Below are 24,358 nucleotides of genomic sequence, written 5' to 3'. Positions count from 1 at the left end.
AATGCAAGCAAAGCTACAGAAAAGGGTTACTTGGAAATGCCAGCAGCAGACTGCTGAGCCCCAACAGGGGTGTGCTCCTTTGGGGCTTTTCCAGCTCTTTTCCTGTCTTTTATCTAATAGGTTTCCATAATCCATTAACTTTTCAAGCTTGTATGTAAAGAGTGAAAGGAAGAGAGTAATGAAAATCTTCTCCTTATGTCTAGCTGCTAAGAGAACTCATGTTATCTGGAAATGCAAATGCTTTGGAGAACTAGATCTTGATCCTGAGAGATAAATGCAAATATCTGGAGCTTCCCAAACTCTGGCAAAAATTCTTGGCAACACTCCCAAGGATGCAGCAAGACCTCCTGCAGGAGTTCATGTGGCCCAGCTTCCTACAGCTCAGTGGACAAGAGAAATGACTGTCACAGGCAAGTATCCTTTTTTTTCTGCCTGGGGAGAAGAGATGAATCCAGTTGAGACTCAAGGTTTTTCAGGTGACTACCAAAACATGCAAGTGATTCTGAGAAAATGACTGAGGTCAAGGTAGTTTAGAAGAATCTCTCACTGCAATAAAAACCATACATGCTTTCAGGGAATCAGAAGGACTGATGCTAAAAAGGGAGGGAAGGGAGGGAATAAGCCTAACTAGCCTTGGTACAAACCAATGCAGAACTAAATTCAAAATCTCTTAGCTGTCCTGACAGGGGAAAAAGGTAAACCATGAATCCACTGATTTCAAAAGCACAGTTACTGCACTCACTACCCCACAGAATGAGTCCTATTCCATATGCTGTCTATTTGCAGAAACCTGTCAGGATTTTCCCTCTAGAATAAGCTAAATTACTTACCTGTCTGTAGCACTGTCAGTTGAGAACAGAATGTATGGGGGAACACTGAGAGTAACAAACCCGGGTTAGATTAACAGAGGATTTATTCTCTTTACCATACACAATGATAACTGTACTTAAAACCAAATAATTCACAAGCTCCCCGTTAGCTGGTTCATGGATTGGCTCCTTTCAGCTGTACTGCAGAAAGAGCCAGGGAAGAAAGGGAAGATAGGAAGCTGCAAGGCTCCTTAGACAGGGGGGAAATAATCTGGGATTTCTAAGATTTATGAATACACAGCCTCAGAACTTAATTGTAATTGACTGAACTGGCTTCTAGAATTCTTTTGTATCGTTATCATGTGATTGCCAACACTCCTCAAATGCTACAAGGTCCCAAGCCCGTTCTCTACAGCTCTTGGTTCCCTGGGGAAAGAGCAGGCGAGAGCAGGCTGCACCGGCAGCAAAGTCCACTCGAAATCTCAAAGCTCGCTACGATCGCAGCCAAGGTGTTGGTTTCTATAGAAACAAATGGCTGCGTTATTGACTTTTGTTACTCAACTTTCAGCAAATGGAGATGTCCTTAAAGCCAGTCCTCTCTGCAAGGCATGCCCTCCCTTGGCACAGTAGGGCTCAGCTGTCCAGGGGGAGGGCGCGCAGCCAGAGCGGCACCGAGTGCTGCACCGCCTCGGGAGATGGCTTTCTTGCGCTGACATTAACACCCATTTCCCTGAAAAAGAGTGGATAACTTTGTCTGTTGGACGGAACGTTCGCTGCGTTGACACTACGAATTGCAGCAGCAGGGGACGAAGGGCTCTGAATCCGAAGCACGGCCGCCGACCACCCGCGTACCGGAGGGCGCGGGGGAAGCCCTGCCGCAACGCCCCACCGGGGACCCGCCGGAGTCAGGCCTGACCTCACGCACCTGCTCCCCCTCCTTGCCTTCCCGAGGCCAGTCCGTCGGGGGTCAGCGAGCCGAGGCGCACGCCACTCGCGGGGAAGGGAACGGCTCGACCCGCGCAGCCTCGGGAAGGCGTTCGTCGCGCTAAGAGACTGCAGCCAAGGCCGGCGGAGCGGGTCAGGGCGCTACGACCTGTGCCTGCACAGTTCTGCCGACCCCGCAGCTGCGTCAGCCTCCCGAGAGATAGCCCAGCCCTGCCCCGCCCCGCTACCAGCTGAGGGAAGGCGGCGGCGCAGCAGGACTGCGCAGGGGGTTGCCCAGGTCCGGCTCTTCGGGGGGGGGGGGGCCCACGCACGCCGCACGGCGCCGCCCCACCCCTGCCCGCCGGGGGCACGTGACCCTTTACGTCCCACGTGTGACATCACTGCGCTCCGCGGGGCCTCCTCGACCAATCGACGGCGCCCTTAGTGAAGGGGCCCTGCGCGACGGCGCGCGCGCCAGTCAGCGCAAGGCTTACACCGCGGCCGCGCGCCGCCGCCCCGCCCTCCCCGGCGCGGCGCACGGAGGGAGGGAGAAGGGCCCGCTGGAAGTTAAGATGGCGGCGCGTGTGTGAGTGCGGTGCGGGCTGAGCCTCCTCCCGGCGCCGTTGCGGCGGGCTCCTTCTTCCTCGCGTTCCGCGCCGCGGCGGGTGAGCCGAGAACTCCGCCGGCGGCCACGAGCGGCCCTGGGGGAGGGACGGAGGCTGAGGGCCCCCTCCCCCGCCGCCCCCCCCCGCCCCCATTGTGTGCCCGGCCCCCGCCCGCCCGCCTCCCTCCGCCGGGGGGGACAGCGGCGGCGGCGCGGAACATGACCTCGATCCACTTCGTGGTGCACCCGCTGCCGGGCACCGAGGACCAGCTCAATGACCGGTGAGGGGCAGGCCGTGCGGCGGGGGGCGGAGGGGAGGGGCCGGCCCGACGGGGCTCGGCCCCCTGTGGGTGAGGGGAGGGGCCGGTGGCGGCCGGCCGGAGCGCGGCGCGGCGGGGGCGCCCCGGGGGAGCGGGCCGCGCCGGCCACGAGGGATGTCCGAACGCTCCCCCACAGGCACTGCGCGCCGTGCCGCCGTCCCGCAGCCGCACCGGCGAGCCGCAGGGCCCCGGCGCTTGTCTCCCTGCGGAGCCTCCGGCGAGCAGCGGTGCGGGCTGTACCGCACGCACCCGGCCTCTCCGGGCGGCCGCGCCGTAAACTTTGCCCCCTGAGGGAGCGGGGGCGGGGGGGGGGCCGTGACCTTCGTCGCGGGCCCGCCGCCCCTTGGCGGCTCCGGCGAGGATCCCGGCCTGTCAGGGGAGTCCCAGCGTCTGCGGGAGGAAGCGTGTTCGCGAGGATCCCCGGGCGAGGAGGAGCGATAACGTGCCCGCATTAATCAGAGACGGAGCGAGGCAGACAATGCAGAGGGGGGATCGCGGTGTGTGTGAGAGAATGATGGGAGCGAGGATAAAGAGCCGTGCGCCGGGGATGCTACACGCACACGCACCGCCAGCCGGCTCCCCGTGCCCCCCGTGCCGGCGATATTCTTTCAAACGAGAGAGGAAGCTCCATCTCCACGCTACAGATCGTGCGGTTTGGCTGCGATTGGAATGACAGCTGGAGCAGAAACTCGGTGCATGGAAGCACCTCGTAGCTAACTTTCAGCTGGATCGAGAGGGAAGAATTGCAGGCTGGGGGAGGAAGCAGAATGCTTGGGAGAAAATAAATCCGTGGCCTGAGTTTTCTTCCAGTGCTTGATGTGTACTTGACCTCAGTCCGTGTGTCTGGCAAAGATTTATGCTATGGCAGTTGCTGATGGGGTGTGTTACAGCTTGTGCTTCTTACGACTTAGGCTGTAGTACAGAAATGCTGAAGAAACGTGTAGCTGCTCATCTTCAATTTGTTACCAGTTTATGTGTGAAGACATCGAGGTATTTACTCATCACTGGGTAGAGGCTTGCATATCTTTTTCCACACTATAGACAAATATTATTCTATTTTTGCAAATGCTATCCAAATATTTGACAAGTGTGGTTGTGTATTCTGCTGCTTTTGACCTCACCAGGTTTTGGGGTAGGTCAGGGTTCAGCTCACTTCACTGCTGTTTGTACTCGGGTCGCTTTTCCTACACCAATCTCTCCTGAGATGCCTCTGTTAAAACGCAGCGGAGGTTTGGGGGCTGGTGGTGGGGAAAATAGGTCATGGTAAAGATGAAATTTCTGCTGAATTGTATCATCTGTGCCCATAAACAGGGGCACGAAGCATCTCACCATAAAATAGGTCTGAAACCTGAAGAGTGCCGGTGCAGGCTTTTTCCCCCCTCCCTTCACCAGCTCACAGAATCCTGCTTCCCGTTCCTGAGGGATTGGTTGGCTTTGTCCACAGTAAAATTTGGCAAACACCCTCTTCCTTTAGACTGACAGTCTGAGAGGTGATGCTGGGAAGTGCTTCTGTGTTGCACTGTTTTGACTTAGCTGAGATCTAGGGCTTTGAACTTGAAAGGACCCCGGTGTTTTTCCCTTCTTTCTTTCTTTCTTTTTTTAACGAGGATAGGCCCTTAGAAACCATTTAGCATGTAATTATCACACTGTGCTCAGAGTGAGAGAGCTCATCTGTTTTTTCTGTAGTCACCTGTTTTGTTGACTTACTGGTACTGAATGTGCCTCTTCAGTCTTCATAATGCTTCCTATCTTTTTTTTTTAATGTCTGGGGTTGTTTTGTACCACACCAGCAGCTCTCACAACTTGCATTTGATGCAGGAAGCTTCATAATGCATGGTAATTAATATATGGAGAAAGCTCCAGAAGTGCTATTAAGTAGTGACTTACTCTGAAAAATCAAGTGGCTCCTTGATCTGAGCTGCAAAGTCATAAATTTCCACTTCATAAATGTGATTTTACTAGAAGCACAGTGGCTGTGTATCAGAACTTGTAATGCAGTGAAATCAGAATGATTCATACGTAGGGTTGAGGCACACACATGTGCTGGAAATGCCAGTTCCATTTCATCCGTGGTATTGCTGCTTATTAATGTCCTGTCAGTATAGGTCAGCATCTGGATGGCTCAAATTCTCATGCTCACAGAAGTTGGGATCTTGGAACATCTCATATCTCTATGATGTTTCTCCTCTCACACTTTATAGGGGGGGGTTTGTGTTTGTTTTGCAGGCAATGAGCAGTAGCCCCCAGTTAGTATTTTTCCTGTCTGCATTCTGAATGCTGACTGCTTCTCAAAGTCTGATACCATCATTCTGCATTGTAGTATCTGTGGAACAGGATCAATTGTGTAGCTTTCAGTAATGGATCATGTTCTGCATCTGAGGAAGCAGCACATTTTAAAACACGAGGGATTTACTGGTGCAACCCCTGTGAGTTCAGGCTAGATGACAGGTTTGAAATTTTATAGTGAAGTACTTGATAGATTGTGCTTAATAATCAGTGCAGATGTGTGGAGGGGGTGCAGTGTGTTTGGAAAGCATCTTTCTTGTGAAATACTGCTCTTGTAAGCCAGTCTCCAGCCTGGGAGGAAGTAGGGCTTTTCAGTTTGGGTTGATGCAGTTTGTTGTCGCTCTGCTTTACAGTTTATTGCATTTTCTGTGTAAATTGTTCTCCCTTTTATTCATGCAGCAGCTTGGAGAATGGTAAAACACTTTGATGAAAACAGGAAAGAGTAACTGTGGAACCACAAATAATTGGGGAAGACTCCTGAGCACACCTAGTCATCATCTGAAAGTACTTCTTAGCTTGTGTTTCTGAAAGTATTACCTTGGTAGTAGTTATTAGACCTCTCTCAAATAAGTTGAAGGAGTGTTGCCTTGTTCATGGTATTCACTCAGATGCCTGGAAGCTAGTTGCACTGAAGAAAGCTTATAGAGGCCAATAGAGGACAATGGTTTATATATGTGTGTATGTATATCTATGTTTGCAGTTGTATTAGAATGCACCATCTTGAAATGGGTAGTAGGCTGAACTTTTGGTTAGGATAAACTGGTGCAACTATGCTTTTTCCACTGAGTTTATTTAGGAAGATAAGTAATTTGGAACTTCCCCCTCCTCAAATAATTTGTTCCTTACAAACCAAATGTGAAAAGCTTGACAGGAGGAATATTGAATGTGGCCTGCAGTTTGAGAAGCAGCTCTGTAAAGTGTTTGAGGTGTAAAGGATTGATGTATTCAGTCTCTGAAAAAAGAAATGCCCAGCTTCTGTCACAGTGGGTGTTAGGTTTGATAATCAACAAAACAAATCTCTTTCTTATGTGTATCAGGGTTGGAGACTTGGTGCTTTGTGAAGGGTGCTTGACACTGTTTCATAGATAAACTACACTTAGGAAGTTCCTCTTAATATATGTCTTAATTTGATGCTGGGTTATGAACTGAGTGTAGCAATGACAAAGAATTATTTCTTGGTCATTAGGAAATCTCCCAGGAGCTACTCTGTAGGATGAGATGAGGAGTCTGTCACTTCACATGGATGCCTTTCTCTGTGTGTGTGAACTAACCTTCAGGGACAGTTGTCTAAGGATTTGCTTTTGTTTTTACTGTCTACTGAGAAAACCCTTGTTAGCTAAGCCATGTGAGCCCTAGCATAGGCTGAGATGTCATTTTTGAAGTGAGATGTTAATGTGCTTTTTCCTCTCCTCTGAAGAGGAGATGTAATGAATTTGGTTAAAGAGAGGGCATGCTGAATTTGAGTGCTGAGAAGTGGCAGGTAGCAAGTTTGCACTCAGATAGCTCTTTGAAACAAGTAACGTGACCAAAAAAAGGTTAATGTGAAGCTGCAGTTTATGCACTGTCAGATCTGGGGCGAGGGAGGGTTATCCTCACTCCTGCACGAGTTTTTCTGTAATAGATTCCATGCCTGTCTCCATTATTTGAGTGTTTGTTGCTGTAGGCCATCCCGGAAATGAAAAATTAACTGCTGTGCTTCGTATTGCCCACGTCGGTTACACCCTCTGAGAATCAATTTCCGTGGCAAAAGTACTGAGCAAGGGCATACCCTTTTAGTCTGTGCCTGTGTCTCATAGCTTATCTACATGAAAACATCATTTCCAGGTACTAGGCAAGTGATCAGTGGATATGTGAGCTGCTACTCTGGTGAATTTCCTTAACCCCTCCCCCCCTTGCTCTTACTGATGAGCAAATCTGTTAAAAATCCTAAGCAGATGTTGCTGGAAGGAGCTGGCATAGGGTGTGGTATGATTCTGTGCAGAGAGCCAGCAGGGATGTGGAGCTGGTGTCTGGCCCCACATGTCTGCTGGAGTCGTTCACTGAGAGGGAGAGATCCTTATCATTGAGCGTCTCTGTTTAGCCCTGAACTCCCTCTTCTGTGTCCACAGGCGCGGTGGGAAGGTACTTGTCCTCTTGTGGAGAGGACCAGTATGAGCTTCCCTGCTGTTAGCTCACGTGTGATCTGCATTGCTACCTGACATTGAAGGACAGAAGGGATTGAATGATTTGTTCTTAAGTGGAAAACCTGCAAGTTGTGTGCAGATAGTACAGAGCTTCTTTCAGCTCAGGGGATTTACTTTGGTGTACTTTAAACTGTTTCCTAGTCTACCTTGGCCAGAGCCAAGTCAGCCTGCCTCAAACAGGAATAGATTGTTTAATTACAGGGGAAACATTGTTGATGTGGTACTTTCATCACTAGAGTTACAGTTGCTTGATGAGACTTTGGTAATGTGAGAAGCGTTGACTTGGGTGTTAGAATTTCTTGAAGGCATGACACAATTGAGGTTGACTTCTTTTGGAAGAGAGTGAGGGAATGGTGTGGCTGTTCTGGCATTATCATCATCACCATCATCAGACTCTGAGTTGTGGAAACAGTTTCTTAAAAGTAAATGTTTTGCTGCCTCAGTTTGCCCCACCACTGTGGTTCTATAGACCATTGTAGGGTCATAACTTCCAGAAGCAGTGCGTTAAGAGCTGATCTCGTTTAAGTGTTGCTGTTTGAAGATGATCATTTGGGATGCTGAGCATCAGCACTTGCACATAGGCATCATTTCATATCTGGTCAGATGTGAAAGATCACTTGTGCACAGGCCGATAGTCCAGGCCTTCTTGGACTTTGCTCTGCCAGGATCCTCTTCTGGTTACGTTTGTTTGCTACTCCCCAGACGCTGGTTTTTTTAGAGTGTGGATGTGTGTGATTGTGAATGTTCTTCCTGAAACTTTCCCCAGGTGATGTAAGTCCACAGTATTGCTCCCTTCTGGAGCTGGGGGTGGTTTGTTTTCCTTGCTTCTTACCTTGCACTGACTTTAAGTGTCTGTTCCCACAGTAAATGGACTTTATTTGCTAAAATTATATAAAGCTAATCCTGGGAAAGTGAAGTAAATGCTGTTTTGTGCATTAGAAAGCCAAAGTGGTTTATCTCCTGGCTGTCTGAGCATCAGAGTAGCTATCTAAAGAGATTTTGAGAAGTGCTGCAGGAGGGAGAGTTGGGAGTGAAGAAGGGGAAGAGGAAGCTGGGTTGAGTTCCTTCCATTTTGAAAGCAGCAAGTTTATTTTGGCTACTGTAATGTGAAACTGCACCGTGCATGCGATCTGCTCTGAGAGTAGCTGTGACCTGTCACAAGGAATTTAGTAAAACAGTACTTGGGGCACAAATGTTGTCTCTTTTCACCTCCTCAAATTATCTATGAGGCCTGAGCATGTTTTTTGCTAGACCAAAGATTAAGTGTGATTAATTAAGATATTAATAGCCATATTTCAGATGGGCAATGCAAGTCAGAGCTGCCAGAAAGCAACTTTCAAAATGCTAAGAACAGTGAGATATCAGCCAACAATATTTCTGTGCTACTTTGTGGTGGAAGTTAAAATCTCTACTCAATAGCATGCTTCTGAGGTAATTTTGGTGTAGTATGCACTTATTAAATGCTGTTGTTGCCATGCAAGGAAGATGTCTGCCAAAGATGTGTGATTAAGCCATAGCATAGATGTAAGGGTCATGACACGTTTTTTCTTCAACTACCTACAGTGTAAGTGGATAACTGGTCAGTAACCAACTGTGTTTGTGACAAATGGCTTAACATTTGAGGAAAAACAGCCAGGGGTGTACCTAAGCAGGTCAGGCTCTGAGAGGGTGTTGAAGCTGCCTCCTTCCAGTTCTGGCATGGTTAGTTGCTGATGGCTTAAATGAAATAATATGGATTATGAAACTATGTAAGAAGAGATTTCAAGATAGGTTTTATTGCAGTGATTATACCAGCAGCACTCAGGGTAGCTAGATTTGCAAGGTGCTCCCTGTAAAAGCTGCTGGTTTGTCTCTCCCTGCATCAAACCCACAGCCACTTCTGCAGAAGAACACGATACACAAGCCCTGCTTGTGCTTTTCAGCTGCACAAACATTCCAGCTTCTTTTTAAGCTTGGACTCGGTGAAGTCCACTAAAGATTTGGGTCTCACTAACAACTTGATGTAGAAGTCTGCATTAGCTGCCATTTTTACATGCCTCAGGGAGAACGTGGGGACAGAGCCTGTTTGTAGTGGGTAGATTTTAAATTGGAAGGGATGAATAGGAGAAAAACCAAAGTGATGTAAATGTGCAAATGTGATTTTGAAGGTGCACATGAGGTTTGGCCAAAGCTGTAAGCCCATCAGGTTAACTGAGGATGTCACAGACAGCACTGGTTAGTCCACTACAGCAATAATTATCCAGAGTTCCAATCTTAATTATTCTTTTTCTGGCATAGAACTATTTTGACAGTAACTCTGTGCTCTACTTCCTAAAGTATTTCTGGTTTTGACAGTAACTCTGTGCTCTACTTCCTAAAGTATTTCTGTTTAAAACCAACAAACAAACAAAAACCCCCAAACCCCACAAAAATCCAACCAACTAAAACCCCAACCCCTAAAAGGCAATCAACCAGCTCTGCTTCCTTTGCTCTTACTCTTCCCTTCCAAGGAAAATGAACTATTTTGTTTCAGTTTAAAGAGATTTTTGCTGCATTTGAGAGAGAACACGTGCCCCCTCCCTGATCCAAAGAGAAGAGCTTTGGTGTTTTCAGCACCTCAAGCATGCTGTACAACTTGAGTTGAAAGGTGTAAGTTTGGTGCCCTGGTCAGCTACCTTTATGCAAAACTGCCAGTTTGGTTCCATTTGAGGAGTGAACTGTTGAATTTGCCATCTTTGAAAAGGTTGCCTTCCTCTCACAGGTCTCACTGCTCCTGCCAGCATTTGTGTCAGGGCAATGTCTCATGGTACATAGGCTTCGCTCTACCTTTCAGCAAATCGTAGGTGCTGTACATTCAAGTGCAGTGTGTGTTGTAGTACCAACCTATGTTGGTACAGAAAAGTTTTGAATATTCATTTGCCAGCCTTTTGTAACACTCCAGCACCATTATTCTTTGCAGTTCTCAACCTGCACTTTCTAGAACATAGCACCTCATGGTGTGCCTCTCTGGCTGGTTTCTATAACCCCAGAGCCGTTGGTGTTCTGCTCTGCAGTGTCTCTTGGCAGTTTCTCACGTTATTTGCATCCACAATGGAGGTGCAATGTATATTTTATGTCATTTGTGGTGTTTTATTGAAGGATGCAGAATAAAAACCTTTGAAAGCATTCACATGATTAGCATTTTTGGACATTAACCACGTTGGAACTTCTCTCTATCATTGTTGTATTGCCAGCTCTGAGGTCTGCCAGTTTCATCTGTGACAGGGGCAGTGTAACTCAGCAGATGAAAGCATGAAGGCTGCTGAAGAATTCAGTAATCTTAGAAAAGTTGCCTTCAGAGACAAAACCCAAGCCACATTCAAAGGGACATGTGTGTGCTTGGTTGAGCTGTTTTGCCTTTTACTCAAAGTATTCAATACTTTACTCAAGGTAGTAAGGACAGTTGGGGATACGGAGAGTGAGGGTGGTTGTAGCCATGCAGCTGTAGTTTGTGTGTGTGTTAGGAAATAGCCCAGAAGGCTCTGGACAGAGGGCTTGGGGGTGTTGCTTTAGGCAGCATGCTTGCCATCATCCCTGGCATGCCAAGTTTTGCCTTTTTCATTCTATGTAGCTGCAGTAGTTGACTAGTTTAAGTCAGGCCTGTGTTAAAATGGCATTTACAAAATATCTGACAGTCTCTTACCATGCTTCATTCTCTGTTTTTTTATTAGGTTTCCTCAAGTGCTCACCTTTTGCACCTTTGGGATAGATTATCTCTTTATATACATAAGTGGTTCTCATACAGTGAGATGGATGTTGATTGAATCTCTGGATTCCAATGCAAATTATAATTGCACTGTATACTCTCCAGTGTGGAGCCTGACCTGGATTAACATGGAAATATCTTTGTGCTACAGTGTTTTTACCAACCAACTTGAAAATAAATACTTGCCCGTGTGACTGCAGTGGAATGAGGCTGTAGGCCTTGTTCTGTTGTCATTTGAAGTCATTGGGGTCTGTCACTTCCCTCAGTAAGTGTGCTGACATCTTGATTTCTTGTTCATATTTCAAAATCAGGTTCCTTCAGTGTGTCTCCTGGGTGGTTATTCTTTCATTTGTGGTAGGAAGTTTTGCTTTTCTCTATCAAGCCTGAAAATGAGCAGAGCTGCATTTTATTTGTTTTTCTCTAGCAAATACCAAGAAAGGTTCTTCTAAATAGGATTTATGCTTTTAATCCATTTTCTGTTGCTTTTATTTTCCAATATAACTGAGTTATTGTTGTCTGACCTTCACCAAAGATCTCAGGTACTTGAAACTCATCAGCTCTGACCATGTTTGATGCATTTGCTACAGCAGTTTTCCTCTTCCCTTTCTTTGTTTTTTTGTTCTTCCTTTTTTGCTTTTCCTTGTCTTTCTACAGTTTTTTTTTCTTCAGACATTATTTATGCAGTTTGCTGACTTTGGCAAAATGCATCTGTCCCTAGAGCAAGGATTTAAAGGTACTTAATAAAACATTCCAATGATACAAATCATAGCATCTTGCTGTTGCGAGGCAGATCGGGTAGGCAGAGTCTGGCTTGGATTGCCCAGGTCCTGGTAACAGGCTGTTTGCTGGAATGCCCAAAGAGTCCTCTTCTATTTGGAATACAGAGCCTGTATCTGGACTCTTGTTACCTGCAACTGTAGGCAGAATGTGAAGCAGGAGGTAGGGAACATAGCTGAGTTCTTGTAGAGGAACTGAAATAATGGTTATGCTGAGGGGAAGCACCTGGAGTTATGTGGCTGTGGTAGAGAGGGAGGGAAAAGAGAGACTCTGGGTTTTGGCAGTACAAAAAGGTATTGTGATGCAGTGTGCACCTTAAAAGCTGGGATTTCTTCTGAGTTATTTTGCCTGCAGTGTATTTGGCTGCTTGTTTTTCTGGCATGGTGCTTGCTCTCTACTCCCTCTGCCAGGCCTCATTCCGTTGCTGTCTAAATCAAAGATGCAGTGTCTGAGAGGGAGGTTTTGAAGGTGTATGTTTAGTAGAAGATAGTGTAGTACGAGGGGAGGGGTCCATAGCATTTAAAAGGCACTCTTTGGCAAGTGTGAGAATGTGATGTGCAGGCAATGCTGTGATAGCAGAGGTTTTGGTGAGGACTTCAAGCCTTGGAATTGGAGGAGTTGGCAAGTAAAGGACTGGACATGCTAAAGGATGTTTTCCTATTGCTGAAACTAATTCAGCATGTGAATAAGCATACTGGGCTGTATTGCAAGGCAATTAAAATGCAGTGTTTGGTTTGTGCTTTGTTTTTAATGCAATCCCTTGTTCAAAACACACTGTTGCTTTTCGCCAGCCAAGACACACAGTAGATAATAAGGTCACAGCTCCTACGTCTCAAAATACTTCTGGAGCATCTGAATGCTCTAATCAAAGGCCATTTTCCAACTTTGCATGTAGTCCTTGCTTCCAAAAGCTTAGAGCAAGAGGGAAAATGGTGGGGAGACTGTGATTTGGGCTCCTACAGCAGCCTCTACTGGGACCAAAACCTGGCCCTCCTGGCTTTAAGCTGGTAAATACACAGCCTCCTTGGTGGCTCATAAGTAATTCTTGAAGGAGCTTTAACAGTCTGTCACTATGGGACACAACAGGATTGGTTTGGTTTTTACTTAGTGGATCACTAGAGCAACACTCTGACATCAAAAAAACCCCAAACCCCAGAATTTCCCTCCTTTGTCTAAATGTTTTGCTTGTGCTACTCAAATAAGGATACAGTTTCTGAGCTGCTTTTTGGTAGCTAGCATTCCATTGCATTAGCAATACTGGCTCACCTTAATTTCATCTGAGTACTTTCTAAAGCATCTTTGAAGACAAGCATGGACTTCTAAACTCCCATTATCCATATTTTGCTATCATGGTAACAATATACTTCCTGAAATGATGGGCAGCTAAATAGCTTACAGTTTTCACTGTTTAAAGGGTCAGAAATTGGTTGATTTGATTGTTTAGCTTTTAGTGGTGTTCTGGCTGAAGAAGTAACCTTCTGCTAAACATTGAACAGAAATTCTTTGCGGCTGCAGGCACTTTGTGCAGCTGAACTGAATCTGGGAGCAGACAAAAAAGAGATTTCTGTCTTGCATTGGCTGAGTCTGCAGACCCATGGTTTTGGATGTCTGCTGTCATAAAATAACATCAGATTGAGGTTGACTCATTTTCCTGTACTGCATTCTCCTTTGTTTCTGCAGAACACCCCTGGTTAAGGCAACCTGTAGCTGTAGGTCTGCTTTATTACCAAATCCTTAGATACTGTGCTAAAAACATGTGTCCCTGTGCTGTAACTGCTGTAAGGATCATACCATTTGTCTTTTCTTCCTATTTCTATTAATTACTTTTCATCACAGCTTCTTTCCTGAAAGGGGGCTCTGCTGTGCCATAGCTGTTACAGGGTTGAGAGTTTGCTTATTTAAAAAGCATGACTGACTTTATTTCCCTTGCAGTAGGTTATGGCTGTGCTTTGCACTGGAGGGTTTGGCTTTATAATTATTATTCAGAGGGCAATGTTTTCAGTGTCACTTAAAGCTGAAGAAAAAGTGCAAGCTGCTGTTGAGCTAGAGGAACTGGCCAGCCAGCTTACAAATTTGTCTAGTGCTGCATTTCACAAGTCCTGCAGGTGGCTGTCCCATGGTGTTGCTGTTCCTGCATGAGAAAGGGAATACTTCCATCTGGATGTTCTAGTACTCATGAATATTTTTATGTCTAAATAATAGTTCTCAGACATTTTCCTCACTCCTTGCTGCAGCTCTCATCTAAGCCACTGCCCTTACAGGGATTCTGTAGCAAAGCACGAGCTCCTAGCTTTTCAGGGGCAACCCTCCCATCCTTTTATTACTATGCCTCCAAGTAAAATGTGGGTAGATCATATCCTGAAAGCTGGAAGTCTTCAGAATCACAGAATGGCTGAAGTTAGAAGGGAGCTCTGGACATCATTTGGTCCAACTAACTTCTCTGGCCAAGCAAGGCCATCCAGAGCTTGTTACCCAGAACCATATTTAAACAGCTTTTGAGGATGGACTTCACAGCCTCCCTGAGCAATCTGTGTCAGTGTTCAGTCACCCTCACAGTGAAGTGTTCCTGATGTTCAGAGGGGACCTCCTGTGTTTCAGTGTGTGCCCATTGCCTATGGCCCTCTCACTGGGTGAGACTGGAAAAAGTCTGGCTCTGTCTTATTTACACCCTCCCTCAGTAGGTGTGTCTTATGGGTTGATAAGGTTCCTCCAGAGCCTTCTCTCCCCCAAGACAAACAGTTTGAGAATGTTTTCCCAGCCTTTCCTCATTAGAAAGATACTCCAGTTCCTTGGTGAGCTGTGTGACCCTTTGCTGGACTCTCTTGTACTGGGGAGCCCAGACCTGGGCACGTCCCGTAGCCTACTGGCAATGCTTTAATGCAGCCCAGGATGCCATTCTCTTCTTTGCTGCAAGGCATGCTGGCTCATGTTCTCCAGGGCTCCTGGGTCCTTTTCTGCAGAGGTACTTCCCAGCTGGGCAGTCCCTCAGCATGTGCTGGTGCATGGGGCTGTACAGGACATTACACTTTCCCTTTTAGAATGACAGGAGCTCTGGGTGGCAGCATATATCTCTGGCATATCAGCCACTCCTCCCAGTTTGGAGTCATCAACAAGCTGGCTGAGGGTGTCCTCTGCCCCCTCATCCCCAACATTAATGGAGGTTTTGAACAGGACCTGATGTTGACCCCTGGCTTACACTGCTAGTCACTGGCCTCCAGCTTGGCTTCATGCTTCTGATCACCTCTCTGGGCACAGCTGTTCAGCCCACCTCACTGTCTGTTCATGCAGCCTATCTATCAACAGCTTCTCTGTGAGGATCTTACAGGAGACAGTGTCCAAAGGTTTGCTGCATCCTAAGCAGGCAATCTCCACTGCCTTCCCCTCATTATCCTGGGCAGTATTACAAAATCTGCCTTCCTTAAAATGAGAACTGAAATAAATACATGCTCATCCTCTCTGTGGGGTGAAGGTCAGTAAGTCATTTTGCCTGCCTCTGCAATATGTGATTCAATTCTGAATATTAGCCACTGGTGGGTATCTAACATTCTAATGTTGCCCACTGTTTCTTGTCCCCCTTGTAACTGTTGTGGGCTAGCTTATACCTGGCTTTAGATATGGGTCACTTTCTGTATCAGTGTTGTTATATCATGAAATAATAATGGTCCCTCTAAGGGAATGTACTTCTGCAGTCACTGTGATAGCTGAGGACTTCTCAGTCATATTGCAGAAAGCTGTTTTCAGGAGATGAATTTGTTTGATGTTTGCCATACTAGCTTTCTGCTATAGCTTACTGACTCAGCACAGTGTGTTACCAGCCATTGTTCCAGAGAGGACCATTAAATGGTCAGAATTACCTTTATCAACCAAACAAAATGAAGTTTGGGAACCATACTCTATAGCCTCGAGCTGGCTGATGCCATGACCATGACAATAGCTCTTAGAGTCAGACAATGGGTCCACCTTGTTTTCCTCCTGGTAGTGGCAAAGACCAGAGTTAGATGATAGACTGTAGAATAGGGCAAACATACAGTAATGATTTTCCAGCTTCTGTAGAGTCTGCAGCTCAATGGTTTCCTGAGCAGCAGGTGTTGGTTTAGTATGTAGCAGCTGAATATTCCTCACTCAGGTTTCTTGGACTGAGAAGAGGGCACAGCATTAGCCAGGGTACAGCTAATTACCCACTGGAGGGACTTTCTTTGTTGTCTTGTTTGTTTCGGTTCTCAGTGTATTGTACTCTTAAGAGGTAGTCTCAGCCCTTGGCTGAGTAGTATTGCTTATCTTGGAGGCTGTCATTTTGTGCTTGGGATTTTTTAATAGGCCTTACTCTCTGCATTTAATCTTGTTGCCTGCTTTCATCTGGTACTTCAGCATATTGTTTTAATGGATTCTCTCCCCTTACTACCCAGCAAGACTTAAAGTGCACTTTAAATGCTCTCTTCTTCCCCTCCCACCTTTATTTCTTCATTTATTCCATTAAGAGAAAGGTGTGGAAGGCTGGCTCTTTGCAAACTGCTTTCTAGCACTGAACGTGGCAATTCAGACATGACAATAAGGGGAAGGACTCTTTGGTATGCTGTATTCTGGCATGGAAGATACAGCTGGATGTGTCTTTGCATCAGTGACAGTGCCCAGCATTCAACACGTCCTGAGATCACAAAATCACAGAACATGAGATGTTGGAAGAGACCTCCAGAAATCATCCAGTCCAACCTCCCTGCCAAAGCAGGATCACCCAGGGTGGTCCTCACAGGAGTGCATCCAGGTGGGTTAGGAAGGTCTCCAGAGAAGGAGACTCCACAACCCCCCTGGGCAGCCTGTCCCAGTGTTCTGTCACCCTCACTGTAAAGAAGTTTCTCCTCATGTTGAGGTGGAACTTTATCTGTTCTGGTTTGTATTCATTGTTCCTTATTACTGTGCACCACCAAAAAGAGATTGGCTCCCTCCCCTTCAGATATTTATAGGCATTGATCAGATTCCCTCTCAGTCTTCTCTGGACTGAACAGCCTTTTAGTCTCTCTTCATAGGGGAGATGCTTAAGTCCCCTAATCATCCTTGTGGCTCTCCATTGGCTCCCTCTAGCAAATCCCTGTCCCTCTTGAATTGGGAGCCCAATATCACCAAACAAAGACAACATATTTGCTTAAGTTTCTTATTGGTGTCCATTTTCTGCTTTTCTGAGCCCATTTCCATGACACTGATAGGCATGGGAGTTCTTCTCCACATGATTCAAGATAGGCAAGTGTGAGTGGGCTTTGATACGGAGGCTCTGTATCCTTGCTGTGCCCACACCTCTTAGCTGGCCACACAGCTGCCTCCTTGGGCCTGGTTTGCTGTGCTCAGAGCGCTGCAGGCTCTTGGCTGAGGGTTAGAGATGAAGGTTGTATTTACTTGAGTAAATCACTGGTTTCCAGTGGTTGAGTTGGTTTTGTTTTCTCCTCTTGGATATCTGCTTTTGGAGGAGCATTGTATCTGCTCTTCTGTACTCTCTGCCCTCTCATGGAAGTCTCTTTAAGTTTGCTGATTTACAGACTTGTTTGATGTGTCGTCTGAAAGAGGCTTGATCACTTAGAAGAATCTACATGGCTTAATTAGTTGTGGTGTGAATGTCCCTACTTAGAGTGGCTCATTAGACCAAACTAGTATTTTTTCACATTTTTGACTCTTTTTTTCCCCTTTTTTCCTTTTTCTTCCCCCTGATGTACCTTTCCTTTCCCTCCTTTGCAACTTTTACCATCACCATGTGCTGCTGATGTGAGGAAAGCTTTTCTAGCTACTTTCAAGTGTATAAGTAAGCTTTTAAGGCTATGAGGGAGCAACATGAAGACAATCTTCTGCATCCTGTGTGGGACTCTGCAGTGTGACTTGCTGAGCACAACAAGACTTCTTTCCTTCTGAAGCCATGCAGCACGTGAACATTTCATTTTACATCTCTGTGGTGAAATAATTTGCTTGAATTGCTTAGCTTCAGTGATTTTTTTTCCTTCTCTTTTCTTGTTCTGTGTGTTCTTGAAAGCCCTAACTGACATTTAAAAATGTGGTTTAAAGTTGCAGAGAAAAATGAGAAATGGCTTGCTGCATGTGGTTGCAGAAATTAATCTCTGAGATGGCAGGAATTGTTGTGACACTTAAAAATCACCATGATGGATATACCATTATTTGACCAAGGCTGCAAAGTGTCAGATTAGATATTGGCACCTGCAAATACTGTTTGTGGCAAACAGCAAGTACATTTTGAGGGGAGAATTATATCAATCTAGGGATGTGAGAATCCTGTCTGCACTGCACTGTGATTTTCATGGTACTTGCCTGCTTGATGAGGTCTTGCAGATGTTCACCAAGCGTAGATGATGATGGAGTGTGGGTTGGGGTTTTTGTTTGTTTGGGTTGTTTGTTTGTTTTCCTTTGTTTTCATAACTCTTGGTTTCCTAACACATGGAAAGCAGCCCTGAGAGAAAGAGCCTTGGGGGTGCTGGTGGAGGAGAAGCTCAACATGAGCACTCAGTGTGCACTTGAAGCCCAGAAAGCCAATCAGATCCTGGGCTGCAGCAAGAGAAGTGTGGCCAGCAGGGCAAGGGAGGTGATTCTCCCCCTCTGCTCAGCTCTGGTGAGACCCCACCTGGAGTACTGCCTCCAGTGCTGGAGCCTCTATTACAAGAAGGATCTGGAGGTGCTGGAAGGTGTCCAGAGAAGGGCCACGAGGATGAGCAGAGGGCTGGAGCACCTCTCCTATGAGGACAGACTGAAGGAGTTGGGGCTGTTCAGTCTGCAGAAGGCTCCCAGGTGACCTAATTGTGGCTTTCCAGTATCTGAAGGGGGCCTACAGGAAGGCTGGGGAGGGGCTGCTCAGGATCTCAGGTAGTGATAGGACTAGGGGGAATGGAATGAAGCTGGAGGTGGGGAGATTCAGGCTGGATGTGAGGAGGAAGTTCTTCCCCATGAGAGTGGTGAAGCCCTGGAATGGGTTGTCCAGGGAGGTGGTTGGGGCCCTGTCCCTGGAGGTGTTTAAGCCCAGGCTGGCTGAGGCTCTGGCCAGGCTGATGTAGTGTGGGGTGTCCCTGCCCATGGCAGGGGGGTTGGAACTAGATGATCCTTGTGGTCCCTTCCAACCCTGACTGATACTCTGATACTAAAGATGAGCATGCAGGCATTTTAAAACTACTTACAGCAGTAAGAAAATTTTGCTGATGTCTTACTTTGGTTGGTTGGTCTCCAAACTGCTGCTGGCATGATGGAAGTAATTGATAAATATTCCTGGAGAATGACTGGCAAGATAAGGCTGCTGCTCCTGAACTGCTGCAGGCAACTGAGCCTGGTGAAGATGTGTCATAGAAGTCTGTGGAGTCTTAACAGTCCTCACAACTGCTTAATTCAAAATGGAAGACTTCTATTCTTACCAAGGGTAGAAGCACAGCTTGTAAAGGAGGGGTTTGCTCATGTGGATGTAAGCACTTGTTTAAATAAGGTGAAGTTTAAAATGTAGTGAAGTCCAGGTTGTTGTGAAGCACTCAGTATTTTGGGATGAGGTTTCCCTGTGGCTCTCCTGCATTTTTGAGACTAGCTTGGTTTTACACAGCAGGATATGGTGGAAGGGTATGTCCTCAGACAAGGGTCCCTGGAAACAGAAGTGCACTTTGAGGGAAATAATATCTTGTGACAAATGAAAGTGTCACATGTGATGCCTGAGCTCCTGGAGTCCTGACTTGGAGCCTCTTTGGTTGCTCAGTGTGATCAGTTTGGAGAGGCTAGAAATTGTATCTGCAAGACTTCAACTCAAAGCAGTCCCTGCTTGGCTTAACCAAACTGACTTTTTGTTTTCCTTGAAACTGCATTTGGGTGAGTTTGGATGGATGTGTTTGAAGTGTCTTAACACAGGAGCCAGCACCACTACATTTGGTGTCTAAAGGTTGGCACAGCAGTGCATTTCCTAAACAAAAACCCAACCAACAATCCAGCCAACCAAACCCCAAACAATTTTGTGAGGAAAACAGAGTTTGCTCCTGACTTCTGCCATTGAAATAGTTGCCTGTGATGAGAGTTTCTCAAAGCTTAGCCTGTTGAGGCATCCATAATGGAGATCCCTTTCACCACAGAGAGGTCTCAGTGGAAGTGTTGACCTTCCCTAATGAGAGAATTGATCAAATCATCTCTGCTTGTACCTTTTCAGCTAACAGCACACTGCATTAAATAATGGAATTTGATTGTTAAAGCTAACCTGATCTTAACTAGTGAAAAACACAACATGTGTAAGGGGGAGGATGATCCAAAGCCACGTAACTCTGTCAGTAGAAAGGCTTAGATTGCTCCAGGAAAGGTTTTTATAGAACTAGGTAGGGTTTTTGTTTGCCCAAACCTGTTCTGCACACAGAATATGCAAACACTTCTCTCTGTTGGACTCTTGCTTTCCTGCTGGTTTAGTCTGGTGACGGTTTGTGACTGGCGCTCACACAAAGGCTGGTGGCAGCACCAGGAAGGGGCTGCGGTGGGGGTGAAACCAGCAGCTCAGCAGGGACCCAGTACTGGGGAGGTAAACCTTTTTCACTCAGAGGTGTTATGTGTCAAATTCAAGCCTTCATGGGTGTCTAAGCTTCCTAGGCAGGACTTGGTAATTTTGCTCTTGCAGCAGGTGCATGGGAGATTGTTGAGGGGTAGGGAGAGAAGGGTGAGAGAGTTTTGTTTGTTTGTTTTCTGCAGGAGGGTTTAGTACTTCAGAGTGTTGTCATTTACCTTCTCTGGTCTCTCCCCTTAAATGTTGACAGCAGCCTCTTTGCAATAACATTGATCTCTCTTGATCGATGCTTGCTGCAGACAGACCTCCTCTCTTGAGCCTGCTGTTACTGATAGCCAAGATTTGCATAGCCAGTAAATCTATCTGTGCATATTTCTTCCCTGTCACTTCCTCCCCAACCCCCCATCCCCCCTTTTTTTTTTTACAAGTAAAAAGGATGATGATAATCTCTGACAACTCTTACAAATGGAAAGCCCTCTGTTTCTTTGGTAGTACTCAGGTTTTGTGACACAAAGCTCAGAGAAGGAGCTTTAAATATTGCTCATAGAGTAGTGTAGTAATTGTCTCCACTAAAGCATTGCTTTGTTTGCTGTCACCTTTTCATACAGGCAGTGCAGTGAACCTGAAGGTAGGCTTTCTGATTCTACCTTTCACACAGATTGCAAGTGAAGTTTGTTTTCTCTCCCATTTGTGGGCTGTCTTCGCAGAATATTACCTATGTGTGTACTCTTGGGCTGTATGAAGTAGTTGTGGCTGCAAACTGGGGCTGTGAAATTGCCTATTTAAGAAACCAGCAGCTTGGCTTCCATAGCAAAAGACAATTCTGGGCACGTTCTCTTCCTTCCTGCTTTCAGTAGGCTCCTTTCTTCTTGGGCTTGAAAGTTATTTCTATCAGTATAAATTATCTTGTTTCTCAAACAGACATAGATCTTTTTTTCTTTCCCTCAGGACAAGTGCTTTAGAATTAAATGCTGTTGATACCATTCAGACTTGGCTCTTTGGACCCTGCTTAGGGTTTGCAAGTAACTGAAGTCTGTTGTCCATGGCAGTCTGTGTGTAGAAATTGAAGTGCACCAAGTAAAAAGAAAGGATTTAAAGATGTGAGTTCAGACAAAGGAAAAGCAGTGCTCATTTGCATGGCTCTTTGTGAGGTTCAGAGAGGTGTTGCTGATTAAGAAGCAGAGTTATGGAATGCTTGTGATGAATGTGGTACCAAAGTTGAGATTTTTTGGTTGTTTTTAGTCTTCTTGAGTAGGAAGACCTTGCATTGCTTTTGCAGGGTTTACCTTGGATTTGTATCTTCATGTAATGCAGATATTCTGATGAGAATTGGGAGCTATTTAGGGGCTTTTTCATATTGCTTGCCTTCATTGGGAAGAAAGGCAGCACAAGTTTTACCTGAAGTGCCTACATGCTGTTATGAGAGTGTCTTTGCTGCATGGAGAGGAGCTTTTCTAAGTGGATTAGAAATTACCTAAGAAATTGCTGTGCTACTTTCTACTTTTGGACACCATGCCCTCTAGGCAGGGTTGGTCTGCAAACTGGCCCTTGTTTTGGGTTCTGATCTTCCACTTGGTAATGTTCCTTGAAGGTGAGATGGATGTGCTTCTGGAAACACTCTTTCCCTTTTAGTAGAGATGGTGTTTTACATAACTCTCCACATAGTGAGTTTTCTCTGGATTGTTTCTCAGACTGCTCAGATCCCTTGTTTGGCCCTTTTGACACTGGCTTTGTGCAGCTTTCCCTGTCTTTCCTGTTCTGGGAAATTGCTGTCATGTTTTGGGCTCTGCTGGGCTAGGTACTTGTATTTCCTAGAAAACTAGGAACATGCCTGCTCTGGGATGCTGTATTCAAGCTTGTACAAAGACACACAACCATATCTACAGTTGATGCTAATTGCTTCATCTGCTTATTTTGTGTTTCAAGATGTAAGTGGGGGTAGTGAGGCAGGAGTAGTGCTTGTTGATAGCGGCTTGCAAAGCACACAGAAATACAAGAGAGCATGGGGTTTGTGGCAAGATAGGAGATGGAATGGTACTAAAACAAACAAAAAACCAACTCCCAAACAAAGCTGATTTGAAGCTGAACACTATCCAGTTCTTATACAGACTGTCAACACCAAGTAGTATTTACACCAAGCTTCATTAAATGTGGTGGCAAATTGTTCCCATAACATTGCAGAAACGCTGCTGTAGTGGATGTTGTTTACTGTGGAGGATCTCTTTCAAGCAACTTCTGTTTCTTTCTGTTTCAGATTAAGGGAAGTGTCAGAGAAGCTGAACAAATATAATTTAAACAGGTAAGGCATATAACATGCTGCTGTAAATCACTTAGGGAGGTAGTTTTTCTAACAGCAGTAAGAAGCAAATGATTGTGCTGTAGATAGTCTTAGAAAGCCTTAATGCTACAAAACGCTTCAGATAACACAGTTCTTACACTGGCAAGAAAATGCTAAGATTTTCAGCTATGAGAAAGTCTATTACTGAGTACTTTCAGTACTGCTTAATATGAAGTACAATCCCCTTTTGGTTTATTACTGATCAAATCTAATTAAAACTCTTCTCACCTTTTAAAGTTTTTGGTTTGCCTTTTCTGTGCTTAATGGCCAAAAATACCTTATAGGTACTTCAACTGATGCACGTGCTTAGGCATTCTTGCATGGCTTTGTATGGATAACATTACATCACTGTACATTATTCCTCCCTTGTACCACTTGCAATGTGTTTGGGGCTTTTTTCTGATGTAAAAAGTTTTGAATTGTTACATGTGCTCCTTTTTTTTGTTTGCAGCCACCCCCCTTTGAATGTATTGGAACAGGCCACTATCAAACAGTGTGTGGTGGGACCAAATCATGCTGCATTTCTTCTTGAGGTAATTGATTTGGATCTGCTCACATAACAAACTTGAAATAACACAGTTAATTGTTTTGTCTGAGATTAAATTAATTGATTGTTCTTCAGTAACTCCAGACTTGGTTTTGGTTGTATTTTTTTTTTCTATAGCTTGTCTTTCATTTCAATTCTAGACACACTTTGTTTTCTTGTTTTAAATACAGGATGGTAGAGTCTGCAGGATTGGGTTTTCAGTTCAACCAGACAGATTGGAATTGGGTAAACCTGATAATAATGATGGGTAAGAACTGCTTTTCTTCATATTCTTTTGAGCTGGGTGAGCAGCTTGACTGCCTTTTGGTTTTGTTTGTTTATTTTTAAACTGTATTGCCTTTTGAGTGGGCACTTGGAGTAGACAAATAATGGTTATGGTGATGCAGCCAAACAGCCTAACGTGACAGACTGGTGTAGGTAGAATAGAATAGAATAGAATAGAATAAACCAGGTTGGAAGAGACCTTCAAGATGATCACAGGTAGTAGATGTGAATCTAAAAGTAGTAAGACAGGGTTTCTTTAACTGCAAGAAACCACCCCCCACCCCCCCCCCCCCCGAAATAATCCTCATGAAAGAAACTGTGTTAAATTGTTAAGTTTCATATTGAATCCACTCTTAAAGTGGTCCCATCAGGAGAGGCTCACTTTCTAGACCTCTTGTCTTCAGTCCAGGTAAGTCCCCCTTAGTAGGAGTGTGTAATGGTTCACATTTGAATGCAAACCTCTTCTCAATATTGAAGGAGCCTGCTCAGGTTTATAGATAGAACCTCTGGTGATGACAATTTGTACCTGAAAACTAACTGAAAACTTAGCACAGTGGCTAACCCAAATCACTAATTAGCTTAATGTGTATTTGCAACTGTGCTATTATGGATTGCTGATGTATGTAAGCTCTGCTAGGCATGCTTTCCACTTTCTTTTTGCAGTGTATCTCCTAATATACAGTTAGATTAGTTTGGAATATTCCCCAAGGGTGTTGCTTAAGCTGGTATGTTACCAGACTAAGTCCCTGAGAATTTAGACCTGGGATTCCAGGTTTTGTTCTTAACCCATTTGGGATTGTTTTGTGACTGATTTACCATCTTTTACTTTCAGTTCAAAGTTGAGCAGTGGCTCAGGGGCAGGAAGGACATCCAGGCCAGGCAGGACTAGTGACTCCCCATGGTTTCTGTCTGGTTCTGAAACTCTGGGCAGACTGGCAGGCAACACCCTTGGGTAAGTTTTGATAGGATTGAGGCTGCAATCTGTTTGTTCCATATTTGAGTATATGTGTATACACATATATAAATGGTATGCAGTATGTGTGAGGGAACATGTAATTACAGCAGTTGTGTAGGTA

At 45.5% G+C, this 24,358-nt stretch overlaps 1 protein-coding gene across 11 annotated transcripts in view; it reads left to right on the top strand.

The window, feature by feature from the left end:
* The first annotated feature begins 2,263 nt into the window (after positions 1–2,263).
* Positions 2,264–24,358, top strand: part of UBR5 (ubiquitin protein ligase E3 component n-recognin 5) — an 87,118-nt gene continuing 65,023 nt past the window's right edge. For 10 of the 11 annotated variants that reach the window (XM_068161194.1, XM_068161192.1, XM_068161189.1 and 7 more), the window contains exons 1-5: positions 2,264–2,618; positions 22,388–22,432; positions 22,923–23,004; positions 23,189–23,265; positions 24,115–24,234. In XM_068161194.1, the coding sequence (XP_068017295.1) occupies positions 2,557–2,618; positions 22,388–22,432; positions 22,923–23,004; positions 23,189–23,265; positions 24,115–24,234 (386 nt within the window). In that variant the 5' untranslated portion in view covers positions 2,264–2,556. The remainder of the gene's footprint in view (positions 2,619–22,387; positions 22,433–22,922; positions 23,005–23,188; positions 23,266–24,114; positions 24,235–24,358) is intronic. The other variant, XM_068161191.1, reaches the window with a different exon arrangement.

This window comes from Melanerpes formicivorus, unplaced genomic scaffold, assembly GCF_026170545.1.
Source record: "Melanerpes formicivorus ecotype bairdi unplaced genomic scaffold, bMelFor1.0.p_v2 SCAF_56, whole genome shotgun sequence".
Taxonomy (NCBI): Eukaryota; Metazoa; Chordata; class Aves; order Piciformes; family Picidae; genus Melanerpes; species Melanerpes formicivorus.
This window is presented reverse-complemented; position numbering and strand designations above follow the sequence as displayed.